Source organism: Mastigoproctus giganteus, chromosome 12 (genome assembly GCF_048544385.1).
Source record: "Mastigoproctus giganteus isolate SK-2022 chromosome 12, ASM4854438v1, whole genome shotgun sequence".
Lineage (NCBI taxonomy): Eukaryota > Metazoa > Arthropoda > Arachnida > Uropygi > Thelyphonidae > Mastigoproctus > Mastigoproctus giganteus.
In genome coordinates, this window is record NC_143586.1 from 120,189,988 (window position 1) to 120,213,703 (window position 23,716).

General features: G+C 41.4%; 1 protein-coding gene across 1 annotated transcript in view; it reads left to right on the top strand.

Moving 5' to 3' along the window:
- Positions 1–23,716, top strand: part of LOC150077365 (adapter molecule Crk-like) — a 265,034-nt gene that overhangs the window by 202,457 nt on the left and 38,861 nt on the right. The window contains exon 6 of the mRNA XM_090386693.1: positions 21,677–21,829. Coding sequence (XP_090242819.1) covers positions 21,677–21,829 — 153 coding nt within the window. The remainder of the gene's footprint in view (positions 1–21,676; positions 21,830–23,716) is intronic.

Here is a 23,716-nt window from a genome sequence, read left to right on the forward strand (position 1 = left end):
CTAGCCTTCGGGCACTTAGCGAGGAATTGCAAATTTAAAGCAGTGTGTGCACATTGTGCGGGAGAAAATCATTTTCATAAGGAGTGTCCCAAGGCGGCCGAGAAGCCGACTTGTTCGAACTGTAAGAAGAGAGGAAAACCCTCTGACCATTCTGTACGCAGCAGAGACTGTCCTGTACTGAAGAGCTATCTCGAACAGTTAAAGCAAAAGGTCGTTTATGGATAATACACCCATAACACCTTCCACTGGCGGGTTAAGCATCATCCAGATTAATGGCCAGAGGTCGTATCCAGTCTCCTTACAACTAGCTCAGCGCTCCAGAAGTGAGAAGATTGATTGTATCCTTCTACAAGAGCCATACACTGTAAATAACAGTTTGTGGTTACCCCTTAGACTATAGGGTTGTTCAGGCTGGCGTGGGTTGTCAGGCTGCGATCGTTGTCTGCAACAAGACGCTGGTAATTACCCAGTTGCAGAAGCTGTGCTCCACGCACTATGTTTGTGCAGAGGTTATACGTACGTACCTTTGGCAGGGTATACTTGGTCAGCATATACGCCCAGTTCCGGGAAGAGCCACAGGCCTATCTTCGTTACATAGATGAACTATGCACTCAGTTGAGAGGGCAAAGGATACTTCTGGGTATCGATGCCAATGCCAAGTCAGTATGCTGGGGGAGCGACATCTCGGACTACAGAGGTGCGCTCTTCGAAGACTGCTTCCTGGCAAACAGGCTAGATATCCTGAATGTCCCCGATCAACCGTACACCTTTTCCACACTACAAGGTGAATCAAACATTGATGTGACTGTTTGCACGAGTGCATTAGTTCCCGAGATTGTTAAATGGTCTGTCGAGACCGGCTGGTCTACGAGCGACCATAGAGTGCTCCGGTGTCAGATACGCCGATTTGAGCGAAACACAGAAAACTGTGAAGTTGATAGGTTTGTGGTGAGTACTGCTAACTGGAGTGAGTTCAGATCAGTTTTGAGCAATGTAACTGCCAATGAAACCTGGAGACAGCGCTGGGGTTCCAGCCTGGCGGCCCAGCAAGCTTCAATGGTAAATAAATTGTTGCAGAGAGCCTGCAATGCATCTATGAGGAGAGGCCGGACTAGGACCACGTCAGTTCCCTGGTGGTGCGGGGAACTGACTAGACTCAGACGCCTAGTGAATCAAACTCGCAGAAAGTTTCAACGAGCCAGGCGTTCAGGTTATTTAGATCTTGCCAGCTACTGAGAACAATATGCAACGGCAAAGAGGAATTATGTCCAAGAAATTCGAAGCTGCAAGCGCAAGGCTTGGCAGGATTTTGTCTCTGATAGAGGCAACACGAATCCTTGGGGACTGCCGTATCGGTTAGCAATGGAGAGGGTTCGACCTGAACAAGTCCAGCATTCTGTCCTAGGAGAACTGAGCGAGACTCAGACCTGGGGCGATACAATGCTCACGGTACTTCAGACGCTCTTCCCTGATGACGATGTCACTGGGGAGACAGCTGAACAGACAGCACACCGCGCGGCAAACCAGAACTATTGTAGTTCTGGTACATCCATCGAGATGTTTACCGCTGCGGAGCTGGAGTTCGCCGTAAAAAGCATGAGGAACCGCAGGGCTCCTGGCTCGGATAACATTACTGCAGAGATCTTGAAAGAATTTCACGAACATTGTCCTGACTTGCTCCTGTCAATGTATAACCAGTGCCTAGAGGAATGTACCTTTCCACGAAGTTGGAAAGAGGCTAAACTGGTAATACTCCTGAAGGGAGATGACAGAGAGAAGACAGATCCGTCTTCATACAGGCCAATTGCCTTACTCCCAGTTCTAGGTAAGACCTTTGAGAGACTAATCATGGGTCGCCTAAATGCCATATACAGAGATAAACATCAAGAGTCTGACAGGCAGTTCGGCTTCAGGCAGGGCCGTTCCGCCGAGGACGCTGTGATGCGCTTGCTCTCGACAGTTCGCTGTTCAGAGAACAGATATGTCCTGGGCATATTTCTAGACTTCAAGGGGGCTTTTGACCGCCTATGGTGGGAGAGCATTCTAAGCAGATTGAGACTTGTGAGTTGTCCGGGCGCACTTTACCGCCTCATACGTAGCTACTTTGAAGACCGAAGCGTGTTGGTACAGAACCGCTTCGAGAAAGTTACCCACGTAGTCTCCAGAGGAGTACCACAGGGCTCCATCATTGGGCCCTATATGTGGAACTTCGTCTTGGACGACCTCCTAAACCAAGACTGGAATGGCGTGGAGATAGTAGCCTACGCGGACGATGTTGCCGTTCTGGTGGGTGCAGACACCCGCCTGGAGCTTGAGACCAAGGCCAATTGGGCACTGACTGAAGTCCAGGCCTGGGCAGCAACTCACAAGTTGATGATATCGGCGACGAAGTCGTTATGCCTGATGCTGAAGGGTAAATTCAGCCCTACCAGACCACCCACTATAGGGCTGGGCTGGCTCCCTCTGAAATTTGCTCCAGTAGTCAGATACCTAGGTGTCAACCTGGATCAGAGATTGATGCGGGAAAAACCTATAGCAGAACTGACCTGAAAGACGAGAGCAAGCAAATCTCACTGGACATCCACCGCCTCTGGCAGGAGCGTTGGGCAGCTTCTGTCAAGGCCAGGATAACACACGAGATGATACCTGACATCTCAAGGCTGGAACAAATAAGCAAGTGGCCTAGACTGGGAGTTTTCCAGGCAATGGTGGTGACAGGACATGGGCTACGGCTGCGACTATCTCAGTTAGGCCTCGTAGACAGTGATCGCTGTCGATGCGGGCAAACTTGAGGATAGCCAGCACGTTATTCTCCAATGCCCTCACTATGATATACCAAGGCGAAGGCTAATTAGCCATTTAGGGATTTCCTCTCCTCATGAGATGCGGAGGTTCTTTGAAAATAAAGAAAATTATACTACATTTGTAAACTATCTTAAAGCGGTAAATAGTATTCGTAGTGCGCCTGACACTACTTGAACCCTTGGGTTCATTATTCCCGCATGTTGCGGATGTTAGAAATGACCGCAGCAACTTGTCGTTGCATTAAATATACATGTGTCGTTGGGGTGGCGCCCGACGACACCTGACCCTACGGGGCATTATTCCCGCATGCTAGCGGATGTTAGTTATGACCGCAACAGCAATGATTGCATTATATAAATAGTGTAAATAGAAATAGCATTATTGAAAATAGAGGAATTCTCCTTTGACCTTCTAAATGAGTTAATTAATGTTGTAGAAAGATCTATAAATGTTGTAAATAGAGAGTTAAGATAGTGTAAATAATAAGGATAGTAGCGACCTGCCTCCACGGGGCTAGGGATGGTAAACTTCCTAGTAGCGGGATCACTCCTGCTACTGGGAAGGCTAAATAGGTCGGAAGAAGTGAACTTCGCATCACACTTCGCTCGTAGCTACTTTGACGAGCGAAGTGTGATGGTACAGACCCGCTTCGAGAAAGTGACCCACGTAGTCTCCAGAGGGGTTCCGCAGGGTTCTTGGACGACCTCCTAAACCAAGACTGGAATGGCGTGGAGATAGTAGCCTACGCGGACGATGTTGCCGTTCTGGTGGGTGCAGACACTCGCCTGGAGCTTGAGACCAAGGCCAATTGGGCACTGACTGAAGTCCAGGCCTGGGCAGCAACTCACAAGTTGATGATATCGGCGACGAAGTCGTTATGCCTGATGCTGAAGGGTAAATTCAGCCCTACCAGACCACCCACTATAGGGCTGGGCGGGCTCCCTCTGAAATTTGCTCCAGTAGTCAGATACCTAGGTGTCAACCTGGATCAGAGATTGAACTTTATACCCCATGCGAAGGCCATGCGGGATAAGGTTAAAAACCTGTATGGGAAATTGAGGCGCATCACCCGGTCAGACTGGGGAATAAAAGGACGGAACCTAGATATACTCTATAAGTGCCTTTTTGTGCCAATCATAACATATGCCTGTGGAGCCTGGGGTCAGGCAATTGACGGTTGCGTGGTGAGACGTCACCTGATGGCTGCACAGAGATTTGCCCTCTTGTGCGTGACCAGGGCGTGCCGCACCGTCTCCACGGAAGCCCTACAGATCATAGCAGGAGCTATGCCAGTTGATCTTCTGATCCTAGGGAGACTGAAGTACCGCACCAGGAATAACCAACCCCTGGAATTCATGGGCATCTGCTGCTGCCCTGATGCGGGGAAAACCTACAGCAGAACTTACCTAAAGGACGAGAGCAAACAAATCTCACTGGACATCCATCGCCTCTGGCAGGAGCGTTGGGCTGCTTCTGTCAAGGGCAGGATAACTTATGAGATGATACCAGACATCTCAAGACTCGAACAAATAAACAAGTTGCCTAGACTGGGAGTTTTCCAGGCAATGGTGGTAACAGGACATGGGTTAAGGTTGCGGCTATTCCAGTTAGGTCTCGTGGACAGTGATTGCTGTCGCTGCGGGCAGACTGAGGATAGCCAGCATGTCATTTTCCAATGCCCTCACTATGACATACCAAGGCGAAGGCTAATTTGCCAGTTGGGGATTTCCTCTCCTCATGAGATGCAGAGGCTCTTTGAAAATAAAGGAACTTATACTATATTTGTAAATTTTCTTAAAGAGGTAAATAGTATTCGTAGTGCGCCTGACACTACTTGAACCCTTGGGTTCATTATTCCCGCATGTTGCGGAAGTTAGAAGTGACCGCAACAACTGTCGTTGCATTTACATACATGTAGTGGTATTGTTGGGGTGGTGCCCGACGATACCTGACCCTATGGGGGATTATTCCCGCATGCTTGCGGATGTTAGTAGTGACCGCAACAGCAATGATTGCATTATATAAATAGTGTAAATAGAAATAGTATTATTGAAAATAGAGGAATTCTCCTTTGACTTTCTAAATGAGTTAATTAATTTTGTAGAAAGATCTATAAATGTTGCAAATAGAGAATTAAGATGGTGTAAATATTAAAGATAGTAGCGACCTGCCTCCACGGGGCTAGGGATGGTAAACTTCCTAGTAGCGGGACTATTCCTGCTGCTGGGAAGGCTAAATAGGTCGGAAAGAAGTGAAATTGCGTTGTTGAGCTTTTGCTCAGGAAACGCCCAAGTAAGTGTAAATATGATGATGATGATGTCCATGCCACTGGACCTGGAGGTGGTCTGCTGTGGACTACTCTTCCACCTCTCCAAAGCAAATTCCAAGACCATCCTCGAATTCACAACAGACCCCGCAAACGACAGAACAGCAGAAAAGAAGCGTCTCCTCACGCATCTGCAGCAGGCGTGGCAAGCGAGATGGACTACTTCCAACAAAGGCGAAATCACTAGAAAGTTCTTCCCTTACATTAACAGGGTGTTCCCCAGGCTTCCCCCCTGTTTTTCACCTGGTCTTTATGCTACATACCTGTTAACTGGCCATGGATCATTAAAAGGCAAACTGACGGCCCTGGGAATCATCGATGATCCCACTTGCACCTGTGGTGGGACTGAGAGTTGGTCACACCTGATGTATGACTGCCCCCTATATGAGGATCTTCGCTGCACCTTTATCACTTCCTTGACCTACATACCCAAAGACCAAGAAACACACCTGCTTGATAGTAGGGAGGAATATACAGCTTTCACGCGTTTCGCACAAGAGCTCTTCAGCCGAAGGAAAACCTTCTCTACAATTCCTGTACCTGCGCCACAACGGTCCCAAGGAAGACAACAGACAGTCTGAGACCATGATGGACTTTCATACAAACTAGACAGTCATGAACTTGACTACCACACCATCAAACAGACAACTATCCGACGATTGGAGTTTGGAAGCTACCATTGGATCAAATTAAATCCCTGGATTGGACACCAGCCGATGTCGATGACAGAGGCGCCAAATGGCGATTCTATCTGTGCTCAATTGTACAGTCACTTTCGACCCCATTCCTTCCCCTTTCTTCGCCTTCACCTGATTGACTGAATGTACATTGACTGGTTGGGGATGCCTTTGCCTTAACCCCTTACTCTTACTTTCATTCCTCCTCTTCTGTACACCCTGTACTACCTCACTCTATCTAATCACTGCTTTTTTTTTTAAATTAATTAATTTATTTTTATTACTATTATTTTTATTGTTTTATTTTATTTTATTAATTTTTATTTATTTTTTTTATTTTATTTATTATTTTTTTGTTATTTTATTTATTTTTTTTAATTATTATTATTATTTTTTTTATTATTTTATTATTTTTATTTTTTTATTATTTTATTTATTTATTTTTTTATTATTATTATTATTTTTATTTTTAAAAATTTTTTTTTTTTAATTTTATTTATTTTTTTTTTTTTTACTTGGTCTCCGCTCAGGAAGCTGAGGCAACCCTGACGGAGACTAGCCAGAGAACTATGGGCAGCCTGGCTACCTCCTAGTGGTGTGTGCGGGCAACGTTGGGTTCCACCAGGGGCCCTGCGGCCAAATGCCAGGACACACAACACAAAACTACACATTCAACACACTACACTTTTTCTGGCATTTACAGTGTTCTGTATTTCTTCACAGTGTACATATGGCGCAGATGTGGGAAACCACAGGTGGCGCCCGACCCTAACACTATGCACTATGTGAAAGTGTCTCTTCATTGGTTTCTGTTGTAGCCTACTTGTCCAGCTCATTGTGATGATCAATCTCTAGGATGTGATGCTTGTGCTCATCTGTAGACAGTGTCTCTTCATCGGTTTTTGCTGTAGCCTACTTGCTAGGTTGTTGTGCTGTAGCCGAGGGGATGACCATTGCTCAGTACAGTTGATTTGTAATGTGAATATGAAATTTGTATTGTAAATAATTGTATACTGTAATATACTATTTCTATATGTAAGTGTAAAGTGTAAAGTGTGTTCGTGTCAAACGGCACCAGGGGTTTCCCCCATCTCCGCGTGGTTTTCTTTGTGGGTGTAACAGATCACTGTTAAGGCCAGAGATTTAAAAGTGTATGGGATTTGGAAGTATTGTGTTGTGTATCGTTGTTCCTCTGGCCATTTAGCCGCTAGACCCCTGCTGGGGCCCAACGTTGCCCACACTCAGCCCCGTGGAGGCAGACCAGGTACACCCAGCATAATTATTTACTCTGGCAGGCCCTGCCACCTAATTTCCTGAAATTTCAGTGGCTAGGGCCTAAAAAAAAAAAAAAAAATAAAATAAAAATAGTAATAATAAATAAAATAAAATAAATAAAAATAATAATAATAACGCGATTTTAAGGGGTGGTTCGCTAATGAGGTTAAGTTTCGGAATTGATGCACGATTTGGCTGTTATAATTTGGAAGTTTAAGTTTTTGTCGTGTGGGGCATACACTGTGATGTATAGAGAGAGAGAGTGAGGGGAAAGACTGAAGACTGGAGGGGAAAGACAGAAGTATGAGGCCAATAGGGTAGACGACCCCAGATATCAGTGTGGCACGCCCATGCCGCACCAGGAGAAGTAAACGGGGGAGACGGGGGAGGGGACGGTCCCGGCTCCTCCCACCGCTAGGATATGGAGAGAAAGTGGGCCAGACTAGGTGTCCAACCCAGATCGCCAAAAGGCGAGGCAACAGCGTAGCTGCAGTCACAGTCATGGTTTTTGGATATTCAGTTCAGTGTCGCTTCAGGTAGGTCACAGTCTTGGTTCAGTCTCACTTGTCTCGTGTTCATGTTATGGGATCAGGAAGAGGAGTGATGACTCTGGTCAGTTTGTAGTACTGCTTTGATGTCAATTCAGGTAGTCATATTCGTTGAGAGCATCAGTCCTGGCCATTTGCACCAGGTCATGAATGGAGAGTTATCTTTGTTGGTAATTTCTATATGTATGGCAGATTTGCCAGATTTTTTTTTTTTTTGGCTAGGGGGCCACTTTACTCAATAAATGAATGAATATATTTTACTTTTGGACTTGGCAGATCACAGTCTGAGGTGCTCATGTGACATAAAAACAATACATTTTCTTAAAACATCTATATGTTTATAATTGTCATTCTTTTTCTTGCTGTTTAAATCTGTGACCATACTCTGTGATTTCTTTGTCATTAGTTACTGCTCTTTTTTTTAAATATACTAAAGAGTTCTTTCATTTCGCTATTCACTTTCCGTCTTAAACTTTGCCCATGTAATGACTGTTTAATGCTTTTCAGTTAAACTTTTTCAAATTAGTTCTAACCAGTGCTGTAGTCGTAAAATTAGCAGAAGGTATACTCTATGAATGTTACGAAAAGCAGATTATACTGTTCATATCAGGCTTATTAATCAAATTCCAGAAGGTATACAACTTATACCCCCCCCCCCGTGTGCACGTGTGTGTAAGGCATATTTACTTATCTGTATGGAATATATATTAAAAATAATAAAACTATAAATATTGCCTAAGAATCAAATTCTAATAAATTTATTTATTTAAATATTTTAATAATATTTGTATTTTCAAGTCTTTCAAAAACCAGAAGGTATATGCTATTCACCTAAAAAAAAATCCATTATCATTAGTTATTAGTAGTATATTCTGTATACCCACATATATGCTTTTATGTAGTGGAGGGTATGCGCATATACCCTCCCCTACAGCCCTGTTTCTAAATACATTTCTCTCGCCTAACTTAATCTTCAGAATAAATCAGTTTATAATTATTGTTAACTTACAGACGCTTACATCCCGCAGTTGCCTTGGTTTGAATCAGTGCATGGTGGTCACTAGATCCCTCATCCCTTGAACAACTATGCATCTATGGGGGCCCCAAGTGCCAAGCGATAGTGACAAGCGATTTTTCCCTGCGATTCATAAAGTGATCTTTGAAAGTGATATAGTTCTATTTTTGTTGTGCGATTTTCTTCTGTTTTGTTCACTTAAAGTGGTTCTTTGCTTAAAAAATCTTACGTAAGAACCCAGAAGGGGAATTTACCTTTCTTCTTTAGTATATATATTAAATACCAACTCACCCTACTAATCTTAATAACCGCTTGGTCACTGGTGGCACTGCTCCTGCCTCCACATGGCGGGGCTGGTAGTCTGGGAGAAGAAAGTCCTTCTCCCAGGGCTAAAAGGAGTAAACATGGATACTAATGATTTCCCACGATTAGAGCCAAAGAGCTCGCAACATGACAACCACGAAACTGATCATGACTTCTCATTGTCGAAAAGACTAAAAAAGAATGCAAACAAGCAGGAAGCTCCAGCTTTCCTGATCATCCAATCTCTGTTTTCACAATCTGTCAGCAAGCTTTCGCCTTTCATCATACAACGATGCCTTGTAAATGCAGCAGCATCCCCAAAAATGGTGAAACGCCTTCAATCTGGTGACTTGCTAATAGAGACCTCTCTTCCAAGACACTCTGACCTCCTGTTAAAACTTACATCTTTAAGTGGAATTCCAATCCAAGTCACTCCACACAACACCCTGAATTCTTCCAAGGGAGTGATCAGTGAATGGGACCTATTGAACGTTTCCGAGGAAGAAATAATTCAGGAACTAAAAGATCAAAATGTAACTCAGGCCAAGAGAATCATGATACGAAAAGACGGCACCTTAGTCCCAACCCGTAGCATAATTTTAACCTTTAGTTCGCCGAATCTACCATCCTCGGTCAAAGCAGGCTATTTAAACTGTCGTGTTCGGCCCTATATCCCGAACCCTCTGAGATGCTACAAATGTCAGAAATTTGGCCACTCCCAGACAGCATGCCGTGGAGATGCAACATGTCCAAACTGCGGATGCAAATCTCACACTCAATCTGAATGCAAGGCACAAACTCCGCAGTGTCCTAATTGCAAGGGCAATCATCCAGCCTACTCCAAAGATTGTGATCTTTGGAAGTTAGGAAAAAAAATACAGAAATACAAGACAGAAAATAAAGTATCTTTTCAAGAAGCTAGAAGACAAGTAAAATCAAGTATTCCAAAAACTACTTATGCTTCGGCTGCCCATAGTTACAAATCAGTAGCATGTCAGACAGAAGTGTCAGTCTCTCCAGATAAATCGATCGCCAACTGGGCTCGATCAGTACTATCAACTTAGCCTACATCTGAATCACAGTTAGTGGACCAAAGTAATAATACGCCACTCACAATTCCAACTCAAAACCTAACCCACAATACAGTGGCAGAAAAAGTACATAAATCAGATAGTGTGGAGGTGAAACAACCAACAAGCATGGATACAGATGATATGCCCAACCAAGAAGATTTTCTTGAATTATATGCAGATGGAGATATGGAGGATAAAAATGATTCAGGACGCCCTAATTTTCCTAGAAAAGAAAAATCTAAATCTGACCGTCACAAACAACCTACGCATAAAAAGCAGACAGATTCAGCTTCCTCTTACAAAACCAAATAATGGAACATATTATACAATGGAACTGTAGAGGTCTTCGCGGTAACATAGACGATATACACGAATTAATTCATCACTATAAACCTCTTGCAATGTGCTTACAGGAAACTAATTTGACATCACTGGTCTCAGTCTCAATCAAAAATTACACTGTATTCAGGCAAGACAGGACTATGTCTAATAACGCTCATGGCAGAGTAGCGATACTCGTGGATTCCAGCATCCCCGCCAGACGTATTCCCTTACAAACATCCTTAGAAGCTGTTGCCACGCGTGTTGTTAGTGGTATTACTTTGACATTGGCTTCCATTTATCTTCCGCCTAATCATCAATATACTATTCAGGAACTTGAAGATCTTGTTATGCAGTTACCATCACCGTTTTGTTTACTAGGAGACTTTAATGCACATCACCCATTATGGGGTTCCCCCACCTCAGACAGACGGGGTAAGCTGATCGAAACGTTGATTGATAGGCAGAATTTAACATTACTGAATACTGGGTCTCCTACATATGTGCATCTCTCTACTGGCTCAACATCTGCTATAGATCTTTCCATATGTTCCCCAATCCTCTTTCCAAGTATAGATTGGATACCTCTGAATGATCCTTATAGTAGCGACCATTATCCATTAAACTGCAAAATTCAAACATCCTGTTCCTACCCTACAGAAAGTCCAATTAAATGGAAATTTTCAAAGGCTGACTGGGCAAAATACAGATTGCACATCTCATTTGACAACGATATCATTCAGACTGATTCCATCAATAGTGTTACTGAGCACATCACGAGTCAAATCCTGGCAGCTGCATCTGTCACCATACCTCAATATCAAGCAAAAAATAGACGAAAAATAAATTACTGGTGGAATGAAGATTGCAATAATGCAAAAAAAGAGAAAAACAAAGCATGGAATCTTTTCCGCAAAAATCCTACCACCCCCAATCTTATTAACTATAAACGGCTCAGAGCTAAAGCTCGCTACATCAGACGCAAAGCAAAAAAAGAAACGTGGATTAAATTCCCCTCATCAGTTAATAAAAATACCGATATCAGATTAATCTGGAGAAAAATAAAATGTTTAAACAATAAATTTCCACCTCTATCCACCCCGCTACTAAACTGGAATGGACAAGAACTCTCTAATCCCACAGATATATCAAATGCACTGGGAATTGTATTTTCTCTGTTGTCTTCTTGTAATGCTTATGATCAATCATTCCAAAAACGTAAAACCATTGCAGAGAGATCCAAACTGAATTACGCTGACAATTCTGCTTTATCTTATAATCAGCATTTACCATGTTCGAGCTACAGCAAGCTCTTACCAACTCAAGAAACAGTGCTGCTGGCCCTGATGGGTTATATTATGTAATGCTCCGAAATCTGGATCAAAGATCACTCTCTTCGCTGCTCATATTTTATAATCGAATTTTTTCTGAACATACCTTCCCCAGCTCCTGGAGTCATTCTTATGTAATACCAATTGCAAAATCCGGTAAAGATCATACGGTTCTGCAAAATTACAGACCGATATCCCTCACCAGCTGTCTCAGCAAAACTCTTGAAAAAATGATACATGGCCGTCTCACCTGGTTCCTTGAGTCTCAAAACTTGATAAATAATGAACAATTTGGATTCCGGAAAAACCGATCTGCATTGGATCTTATGATCAAAACCGAGACAAATATCAGAAATGCTTTCATCAAAAAGGAACATCTCATCATGGTCTGTCTTGACGTGGAGAAAGCCTTTGACACTACGTGGCATTTTGGAATCTTAAAGGATCTACATTCTCTTGGCCTGAGAGGTAATGTACCATATTTTATCCAAAATTTTCTTCAACGGAGATCCTTTCAAGTTCGTTATCGAGGAACCCTCTTTAAAATCTTTATCCAAGAAGAAGGAATTCCACAGGGATCTGTTCTCAGTGCTACCTTGTTTGCAATGAGAATAAATCATATAATTGAACTCATTCCGAAAACAGTGGATTCATACCTTTTCGCAGATGATCTCTTGATTTCCTGTCATTCCCGAAACATGCATTACATTGAACGCCAACTTCAAATATCAATGAATCGCATCCTGACATGGATGACACAAAATGGTTATAGACTATCCAACCAGAAATCTACTGCCATACACTTCTGCTCTAGACGCAATATGCATCCTGAACCTGAGCTGCAATTGAATAATCATCCTCTTCCCATAGCTAACTGTACTCGTCTACTAGGATTGTTCTTTGACAATAAGTTAAATTTCCAAAAGCACATTGAACATCTCCGGACTACTTGTCAAAAAAACTGAACATTCTCAGAGTCTTATCAGCCACAACATGGGGAGCAGATCGCCAAAGCCTGCTACATTTATATAGATCCATAATCAGATCTCGATTGGACTACGGTGCCCCTGTCTTCGATTCTGCTAGGGAGAGCGCTTTATCTCGCCTCAATCCTATTCAACATTCAGCTCTCAGAACAGCACTAGGTGCGTTCAGAACATCTCCAGTGCAAAGTTTGTATGTTGAAGCTCATGAACCTCCCCTAAATATCAGGAGAAAGATGCTGCTGCTGAATTATGCAACCAAGATCCAAAGCCAGATGACCCATCCTAATTGGCCAGTACTCTACAATCCACAGTTTATGACCTTCTACAGAAACAAACCACAGACAGTTCGGCCTGCTGGTATTAGGTTAAAACAGCTAGCAGAAGATTGGGATGTACACTTCAATAAAATTTTACGAGATCCTATAGATTCTGATCCTCCATGGTCTGTCATCACACCATCTTGTGACAATTATTTCTACCAGTGGGGTAAACACTCTCTATCAGATATTAATATCCAACAGCTACACAGCGCATACTCAACGTTATCCTGACTTCGCTAAAATTTATACAGATGGATCGAAGTCTGAGAGTGGATCAGGCGCAGCAGTAGTACTCCCTGATACTACCATTTCTCTATCTCTCCCAACAGAGTGCAGTAGTTACACAACTGAATTATATGCCATAAAGCTTGCTGTAGAAAGTATTTTCCATGTCAATTCAAAAGAGCTTAATTTACACAGACTCGCAGAGTTCCTTATCAGCCTTGCAAAACAACTCCCCGTCTACTCACCCTCTATTAAAGCTCATTAGAACAGAGTTGATACGTCTGAGAGAGCGCCAACAAAAGGTTATTTTCTGCTGGATACCTGGTCATACTGGAATACCAGGAAATGAAATTGCGGATGATGCTGCCAAACATCCATCTAGAGCAGCCCCAACAAATTTCTTAATACCGTTTACAGATTATAAAATGAAGATCCGAAGTATATGTAAAGATCGATGGACTCTACAATGGCAAGCACAAATTCATAATAAACTTTTTCAAATTAAACCTGTACCAAAATTATGGGCTTCTAGCCTCATTACTAACAGACAAGAAGAAGTAATCCTAACCAGAGCCAGAATCGGTCATACTCATTTAACTCATTTGTTCCTCCTCTCAGGGAATGATCCTCCTCAGTGTAATCATTGTCATACACCACTTACAGTGAAACACGTACTTCTAGAATGTACTCTGTATCATAATGCTCGACTAATGTCATTCAGTTCTCTAGCAAGCATAAAGGTACCATTGTCACTTAGCCATATCATAGGCGAAAAATCAAACTTCGCAGAATTCTTCTCCTTCCTAAAACAAATAGGATTGTATAGCCGTTTCTAATTGCATCTACATGAACCAAACAGGCAGTATGAACCACTTTTCTAAGTGCAATATGGCCTAAGTAGCCATTGCACTTAAAACCCCATAAACAACAACAACAACAGCATCTATGGGATGAGTCATCTAGTAACCATCAAGGCCGACCGGGCTAGCCAGGTGGGTAAAGTGCCTGCCTGGCAACCCAATGGTTGCGGGTTCGAATCCTGCCTCGGGCTTGGATCAAAGTACTGCAAAAACCTTGGGAGGTGCATTATGGCCACAGAAGCTGACGTGCCAACTACCAAAAAAAAAAGTAACCACCAAGCAATGTGCATGATAAAGTTGTCCTCGTTCTCCTGGAAATATTCCTGAATGATCTCTGCCTTGTGGCATGGTGCTTTATTCTGCTGAAAGTAACTGCTACTAGATGGATAAACTGTGAACATGATTGTACCTGGTCAACAATGAGTTATGGCATTAAGGTATAGTTCCAGTGCTACTTTGGTACTAGGGGACAAAATATGTCCAAAAACATTGCATACTTACACTACCAGCCTAAAGCGTTGACATCTGCCACAGTAGGGTCATTGGCGCCTCCATAGCCAGGTGGGCAGGAGCAGAGTGTGTAGCACATGCTTCTTGATTAGACCGGGGTTCGAGCCTGTGACCACCAAATATGGAGGATGCGGAAAGGTCAGGGAATGACCAACGCATACCCCCGGAGCAATATGGCCTTAGTTGCTAATGCTCCTGAAAAAAAAGGGGGGGGGGGGAAAGTAGCGTCATTAATTCATGCTGCTGTCACTGTAATCTAGTCCTACCATAAACTTGGATCAACTGGAATCATAATTCATTGGAGCAGGCAGCCTTTTTCTGTTCCTCGAATTCAGACAATCTTGTGCCTACTGTACTCAGAGTTTTGTTTTTAGCTGACAAGAGTGCAATCCAGCGAGGTTATCTACTGATGCATTGTGCATTCCAATATACCCTTTTCGCAATGTTATTTGACCAATTACAGCCTATCTATAAAACCACTTCCCCCCCCCCCCTTTTTTTTTTCTTTTTTTTTTTTTCTTTTTTTTTTTCCATTCCATTTGCCTCTTGTATTAGGAAGTCATTGCCACAAGTGGCTGGGTTGAATACATTTTGCACAAAATTGCCATTTGCAGCATGTTTTCGCATGTTTTCTGATTGTTAAACCAGCTTTGTTGTTCTTGCAGGGTTTTTAGGCACATTAGCAGCTTAGACCATATTGTGCCATTGTTTATTATGTCTCTGCAAGTGTGCATGTTCACAGGCTAATTTGCACCAACTGGAAAGGAAACCCTACTCCCTCTGCCTCAGGTTGGCTAACTACAGCCTTAATTGAAGAATTCAAAAATTCCTTAAATCATAGGCCCCGGGTGCCAAGCGTTCCGTGGCCAAGCGATTTGTAGTGCATTTCTAAAAGCGATTTCTGCAAAGAGTATTTGAGCAAACAGATTCTATTTTTGTTTCAAAAACCGTTTTCTTGATTTCTTTGTATATCCAAGTAGCACTTTCACTCTACAAGAAGTAGGGAAAGGCCCAGAAAGGGAATCCACCTTTCTGTTTTTTTTCTATAAATACTAATTACTAACCCAACCGCTTGGTCACCTCGTGGCACTGCTCCTGCCTCCCCGTGGCGGGGCCGGTAACCTGGGTGGAAAAGATAATCCCCCAGGGCCAAAAGGAGCCATCATGGATTCTACAAATTTTCCACCCTTAGAGCCTTCAAACTCAAGACCAGAATATGGTAACGAAGACAAGGAAAATAGCCAACCCAAAAGGCTTCGAACAGAAACACACTGTTCAGATATTCCCAATTTTTTGGTGATGCACTCTCTGTCTACCCAGCCTGTGGGTAAGTTATCTCCGTTCGTGATTCAAAGACATCTAGAATCTATTGCAGGATCACCAAAAATGGTAAAGCGACTCCAATCCGGAGATCTCCTGATTGAAACAGCCACCACAAAACATTCGGAGTGGCTATTAAAGACAACGACATTTGGTGGGTTGCCAGTATCTGTTACTCCCCACAATACCTTAAATTCATCAAAGGGTGTCATCACAGAATGGGACTTAATTACTGTGTCTGAGGATGAATTAGTACAAGAACTTAGCAACCAAAAGGTAATCAGCGCTAAAAGAATAATGACAAAAAAAGATGGAAATCTCATTCCAACTCGTTCCATCATTTTAACTTTTAGTACTCCTGATTTGCCATCCTCAGTAAAAGCTGGATATTTAAACTGCCGAATTCGTCCATACATCCCAAATCCTCTTCGCTGTTTTAAATGCCAGAAATATGGCTATTCACAGCAGGCATGCAGAGGTGACGCCATCTGCCCTATTTGTGGAGCAAAGGATCGTACACAGGCAGATTGTCCAGCCGCAATTCCCATCTGCCCCAACTGCAAAGGCAATCACCCCGCATTTTCTAAAACATGTGAAATGTGGAAAACAGGTAGGAATATCCAAAAATATAAAGTAGAATACAAAGTCACATATCCTGAGGCACGCAGACAAATAATGCTGACCATGCCAAGTCCATCTTATGCCTCTCGAACCCGAAGTTTTCATACAACTGCAATTCAAACAGATGTGTCGATATCGCCCAACGTCTCGCTAGCTAATTGGGTTAAAGCAACCATATCAACCACAGGAAAAGAAAATTCTAAAACGAAAACCAGCAATGCCACCAACACCCCAATTAGTATCCCAAATGATACTGAGACAGTCTCAAATGACACAGAAAAATTCCCAATTGAGACTCGGACAGTTCTGCATAACAAAGAAAAACTTAAAACTGCTAAAGATAAGAATAAACCTGAATCATCAGCCAGTAGTATGGAAGTAGATGTAAACCCAGATCATGAAGAACCCATACTAGAACTTCATGCAAATGACACGATGGATACTAGACGCCCTACTTTCCCGAAAAAAGACCGAAAAAAATCCTCTTCAAACAAAAAACAGTCAGATGATTCATCCTCAACTAAACCAAAATGAACCACAACATCTTACAATGGAATTGCAGAGGCTTTCGTTCCAACACAGACGATATTCAATACCTAATTAACCAATATTCTCCGGTTGCCTTTTGTTTACAGGAAACTTACCTAACCACACAAATTTCTCCTTCGATAAAGAACTATTGGATTTATCGAAGAGATCGAAATACTGCTAACGCTGCCCATGGTGGTGTGGCAATACTAGTAAATTCAAAGATCCCATCTAAACATATCCCACTCCAAACTGAAATAGAAGCTGTTGCTGTTCGTATAACTCTGCATGGTACAGTAACACTAGTCTCAGTCTATCTACCACCAAACTGTACTTGCTCTTTAAAAGATCTCGAAGACCTCTTTATACAGATACCTCCACCTTTCTGTATATTAGGGGACTTTAACGGGCACCACCCATTATGGGGCTCTACTAAATTGGATAGACGAGGCAGACTAATTGAAAGTTTTTTGGAGACACTAAATCTCACTGTACTCAATACAGGTGCACCGACACACGTACAGCTACCAGCAGGACACACCTCAGCAATAGATCTCTCAATTTGTTCACCAGTACTAGCCCCAACCATAGAGTGGTATGTAATAAACGATCCCATGGGCAGTGACCATTTCCCAATAGTATGCAACTTTCTGAAAGCAAAGACTCCTTCATTTCAACCCAGCAGAAAGTGGAAATTTGTCCGAGCAGACTGGGCAAAATTTCAGTCATCAATTGACCTTGATGAGGAAAAAATCCGCCTCCAGCATATTGATGATGTGACAGAATACATCACGTCGCATCTTCTAAATGTGGCTAAAGACACGATACCACTATCAAATCCGCCGGGCCGAAAGCACTATAATTACTGGTGGAATGACAAATGCACCACAGCAAAGAGAGCAAAAAATAAAGCCTGGAATTTGTTTCGGCAGTGCCCAAGCACAGTCAATCTCATTAATTATAAGAAATTAAGGGCAAAAGCACGCTTTATACAAAAGCAAGCAAAGAAAGAATCCTGGACCCGGTTTGCATCCACTTTTCACAGAAATACTGATCCCAAAATAATATGGAAAAGAATTAGACAGCTGTCTGGTAAGTTTCCTACCATACCTTCTCCAATCCTCTCCTGGAATGGGCAAGATATATCTAATCCTGTAGATATAGCCAATGCTTTGGGCAATATTTTTGCAGAAATCTCAGCAACATCAGCATATACTAGCTCATTCCAAAGAATTAAAAACACTAAAGAAAAGCATGGTATTAATTTTGAAACTTCAAACCTTCTCCCATATAATAAACCTCTGCAATATTCTGAACTATTACATGTCATTAGAACAGCCCGCAATGGTGCTGCTGGACCAGATGGGATTTATTATGTCATGTTACAACATCTTAATGACAAAGCTTTGCGCCTCCTCCTAGTCTTTTACAATCGTATATTTTTAGAAAATGTTTTTCCAGTTTCTTGGCATCACTCTACAGTTTTGGCATTCCTAAAACCTGGAAAAGATCCATCCAACCCATATAGCTATAGACCCATATCTCTCTCAAGCTGCCTCAGTAAAATCCTTGAGAAAATTATCCACAGAAGACTCATCTGGATCATCGAGTCGGAAGAGCTAATGAGCGGTAGTCAATATGGCTTTCGTCAAAACAGGTCATGCTTAGACCTTATGGTCAAGGCTGAATTTGCCATCCGTAATGCTTTTGTCAAACATGAACATCTAGTAATGGTTTCAATAGACATAGAGAAGGCATTTGATACCACCTGGAGGCATGGTATACTTAGTGATCTGTACTTTCTCGGACTACGTGGCAACCTTCCTGTGTTTATTAAGAACTTTCTACATACTAGATCATTTCAAGTTCGATACCAACATGCCCTCTCTTCAACTTTCATTCAAGAAGAAGGTGTTCCACAGGGATCAGTATTGAGTGCCACTCTTTTTGCTATTAGAATTGATTCCATCACCAAACAGCTTCCAAACACAATTGAGACATATCTATATGCAGATGACCTTTCCATCTCCTGCCATTCCCAAAACATGAGATCTATTGAAAGACAGCTTCAAATTTCACTAAATAAAATACAACAATGGGCCAGCCTCAACGGCTACCGACTCTCTCAGCAGAAAACAACTGCAATTCATTTTTGCAGACAACGAAAACTTCATCCGGATCCTGAACTTCAAATTTCCAATGTCTCCATCCCAATCGCTACTAACATCAGATTTCTAGGATTAATCCTTGACCACAAATTAAATTTCCTAGATCATATTAAAAATGTACGGACTTCCTGTCTGAAAAAGATAAACATACTCAGAGCGTTATCTGCCCGAACGTGGGGTGCAGATCGTACCTCCCTGCTTCGGTTGTACAAGGCATTAATCAGATCCCGTCTCGATTATGGTGCTCCAATCTATGATTCTGCCAGAAAGAGTGCATTACGCTGGCTTGATCCTATTCAACACAGTGCTTTGAGAATTGCAATTGGTGCGTTCAGAACGTCGCCAGCACATAGTCTCTACATAGAAGCTCACGAGCCCCCACTAACTTTACGCAGGAAAACACTGTTGTTGAAATATGCTGTCAAGATACAAAGTTGTGCCTCTCATCCCGTTCAGTCATACCTTTTAAACCCACCATTAGAAAACCTATACAGAAACAAACCCAGCATAGTTAAACCAGTTGGTCTTCGCCTTCTTGAACTGGTGCAGGTTTGGAATATTTCCATCCGGAAAGTACAGCAGATACCAACGTTTGCTCAACCACCATGGGCTCCTCCTCCTCTTCCAACATGTGACACTTACCTCTGCCAATGGAGAAAGAATACTTTGCAAGCAACAAACTTCAAACAAATTCATGATGTTCACATTCAAAGATATATTGATTTCTACCAAATTTATACAGATGGCTCTAAATCTAATTCAAATGTTGGAGCAGCTGCAGTGTTTCCAAATACAGTTGTATCAGTATCCCTTCCATCAGATTTTAGTATATTTTCTGCTGAATTGTATGCAATAAAACTTGCTTTAGAAAATCTCTATTCCGACTGTTCTTTAAAATCCGTTATTTATACTGATTCCCTCAGCTCAATCATGTCACTAAGTAATTGCGAAGATAAAGTTCACCCTGTTCTAGATGAAATCAGAAGCTTGTTACTACAAATCAAAAAACGTCAACAACTGGTTGCTTTTTGTTGGATACCCGCCCATTCCGGTATTTTAGGCAATGAACTGGCTGATAAAGCTGCAAAAAATCCAACTACCTTTGATTTAACCAATATCCCTGTTCCAGCATCAGATTGTGTACTAACCATTCATGCTGCTTGCCTATCACAATGGACAGCACTCTGGCACTCTCAGACTAATAATAAACTCTTTCAGTTTAAACAAGATCCGAAAATTTGGCGTTCCAGTGTTCGTACATCGAGACGAGAAGAAGTAGTCCTTTCAAGGGCAAGAATAGGTCATACTCATCTGACACATCTTTATTTACTCACAGGAGGTGATCCACCACAGTGTACACATTGCTCTAACATCTTGACTGTTAGACATATTCTAATTGACTGCCCCTACTATAAACAACACAGAGCTTCATCCTTGATCTCACTGATAAATAATCGTAAACCAATAACTCTTGAAAATCTCATTGGTGATAAAGCAAATATTTCTGAATTTTTTGACTTCCTCAAGCAAACTGGACTTTTTAATAATTTCTGATTTAAAATTTTCTTTTGATTTTATGGAAATTCCTCATCTCCTAAAATAATAAGTGAATAGGCACATTATAGCCATAGATGCTTATGTGCCATTAAGCCTCCATAACAACAACAACAACCTTAAATCATAGATGGAAACTGAACTCAGGTTCACTATAAATGAGTGAGAGGTAGAAAAATCACTAAACTGTGACAAAGGCAGCAGTCTGTGATATTTGCACCAACATGTTTGCCACTGACTATTATACATACTCAAAGTCACTTGGATCACACAGTTTGATCATTCTCTCACTCGCTGAATTGTTTGCCCACACAAATACACCTATGCACAAACAGTATTTCTTAGTATCTGACAATCTGCTTTATATAGCTCCTGGTACACACACTTGACATTTTGTGATGAGCAGTTAATTTCTTGGATAATGCAGGTGCACTTAATAAACTGGCCACTTTATGTGTAATTTTTGGGGTTTGTAATTATGTGAAAATTATTCACCACCTTTTTTGAAATAGCACTAAAGTATTGTAGGGATATTAGATAAAAGAAAATAATTAGTATTAGTAATGGCCGCATGGTGCAAGAAAGCCTATGGCTTATGCTGCACCAGCCAAAAAAAAAAAAAAAAAAAAATCCGAACAAAACAATGATCAAAACAAAAAAAAAAATAATTAATAATAATAATATAAAGATGGGTGGACAAAAATTGACAGTCCTATCAATTTGATGGACCATTATTTCATTTTTTAATATTTGTTTTTCTTTTAATTGAAAAAAGGCTGAGCATTTAAGAGCATAAATGCATATTTATTCAGTTTTATAACATGTATCACTTTGAAATAATGTATCATAATGATTTTGATTATAGTAATAATTTAAAATGTAATAGAAATATGTGCCATGTTTTATGCAGGTTGAGGATAATTTGTTAATGGATGGGCAGCAGCAGCACCACCAACAACAACAACAACAGCAGCAGCAGCAGCAGGATCCACAGTCTTCTGTGGCTAGTCAAAACAGATCTTCCACAGGACCTACAAGATACAAAACGCCATCTAATATTCAGGTAATGATTTACTTGATTATTCATCACAAAAATTCTGTTCATTTAAGCTTAGAGAATCTTGTTCATTGTTATTTTATGTGGTTACTGTTTCCACTAAAAAAAGTTGAGCATCATTACATGGTTCACTGGTGTGGGGGGGGGGTGGATTTTCTCTGATTCACTGATGAATCAGAGAAAATCACCCCTGGTCTTAAAGTTAGTACTTACTATGGCATGTGGTACTATGGTACAAGCTAAAGATTATAATGATTTATGCACCAACATCGAGCCATGATGATGAAGAGGTTGAAGAAATGTACACTGAAATTGAGTGTCTTCTAGATGAGCAGAAAACCCACTACACTATTATTATGGGGGACTTCAATGCTAAGGTTGGAAAAAGGCAAAACAGCGCAGAAAGAGGAACTAGAGGAAATTTTGGAATTGGTGAAAGAAATGAAAGAGGTGAAAGACTTGTGGAATTTGCAGAATCTCAAGGACTGTCAGTAATGAACACTTTTTTCAAGAAAAGGGTGAACAGAAAGTGGACATGGAAGAGTCCAAATGAATTAACAACTAATGAAATCGACTTCATCCTCACTAACAGAAGATATATTGTGAATGATGTTACCATCCTGAATAAGGTAAATGATGGATGAGATAGAACATGCATTGAAGAAAATGAAGAATCAGAAAGCCCCAGGGAAAGATGAAGTTACTGTAGAGTTGATCACAGAATGGTAAGATGTACACTTGATATAGATGTAGGAAAGGAAAAAACTGACTCGAGTAAATAATACAAAGGTCTTTGAGATAACAGAGGAGGAGAAAAAGCAGTATGTACTGGAACTTAAGAACAAGTTTGAGCTTCTGCAGACTGCGCAGGACCAAGATATCGACGAGGAAGACAATAACTTTCTGAAAGTGATAAAGCCCAAGAAACTTATAGGGAAAAAGAAATCCAAAGAAGAAAAAATTAGTCAAGAAACACTTGTCATGATGAACTGAAGACGACAAATGAAGAGCAAGAAAAACACTGACAGGGAGAAAATTGAGTATACTGAGTTATGCAAAGACATTAGAAAGAGACTCAGAGAGGACATAAGAAGATTTAACACAAGAAAAGAGAAATTAAGGGAAAACAAAGGATTTAAATCAGCAGTAATACAGAAAGACAAATGATACTGAAACTGAAGAATAGCGATGGTGTACTTATAAACAGCAGAGAAGGCATAATTCAAATAGCAGAAGACTACTATAGAGAATTATAAAAGGAGCGAGGGAATGATGCCAGCAGTGGGGAAGATGGATTGCAAAGTAGCAACACATATGACATACCCGATATTCTTCCTAAAGAGATAAAACATGCATTGAAGAAAATGAAGAATCAGAAAGCCCCCGGGGAAAGATGAAGTTACTGTAGAGTTGTTAAAATTGGGAGGAAGAGACATAACAAAAAAACTGGCAAGGCTCTTCACAAAGTATATTAGAAAAGGTGTGACGCCTAAGCAGTGGAATAATGCAATCATAGTTTTGCTGCATAAGAAAGGAGATAAATCAGAAATTGGAAATTATAGACCAATTAGCTTGTTATCCCACATCTACAAGTTGTTCACAAGGGTCATTACTAACAGATTAGAAAGAATACTTGATGAGAATCAGCCGAAAGAGCAAGCTGGCTTTAGGACAGGATTCTCAACTATGGATCACCTTCACGTAATATCACAGCTAATGGAGAAAGCAAATGAATATAAAACACCATTATGCCTGGCATTTGTGGATTATGAAAAGGCATTTGACTCCATATAGCATAAGGCAATGTTTCGGGCACTGGAAAGACAAGGCATAGATACCCCATATATTATGATTTTGAAGAAAATATATGAGAGTGCTACCTCCTTTATTAGA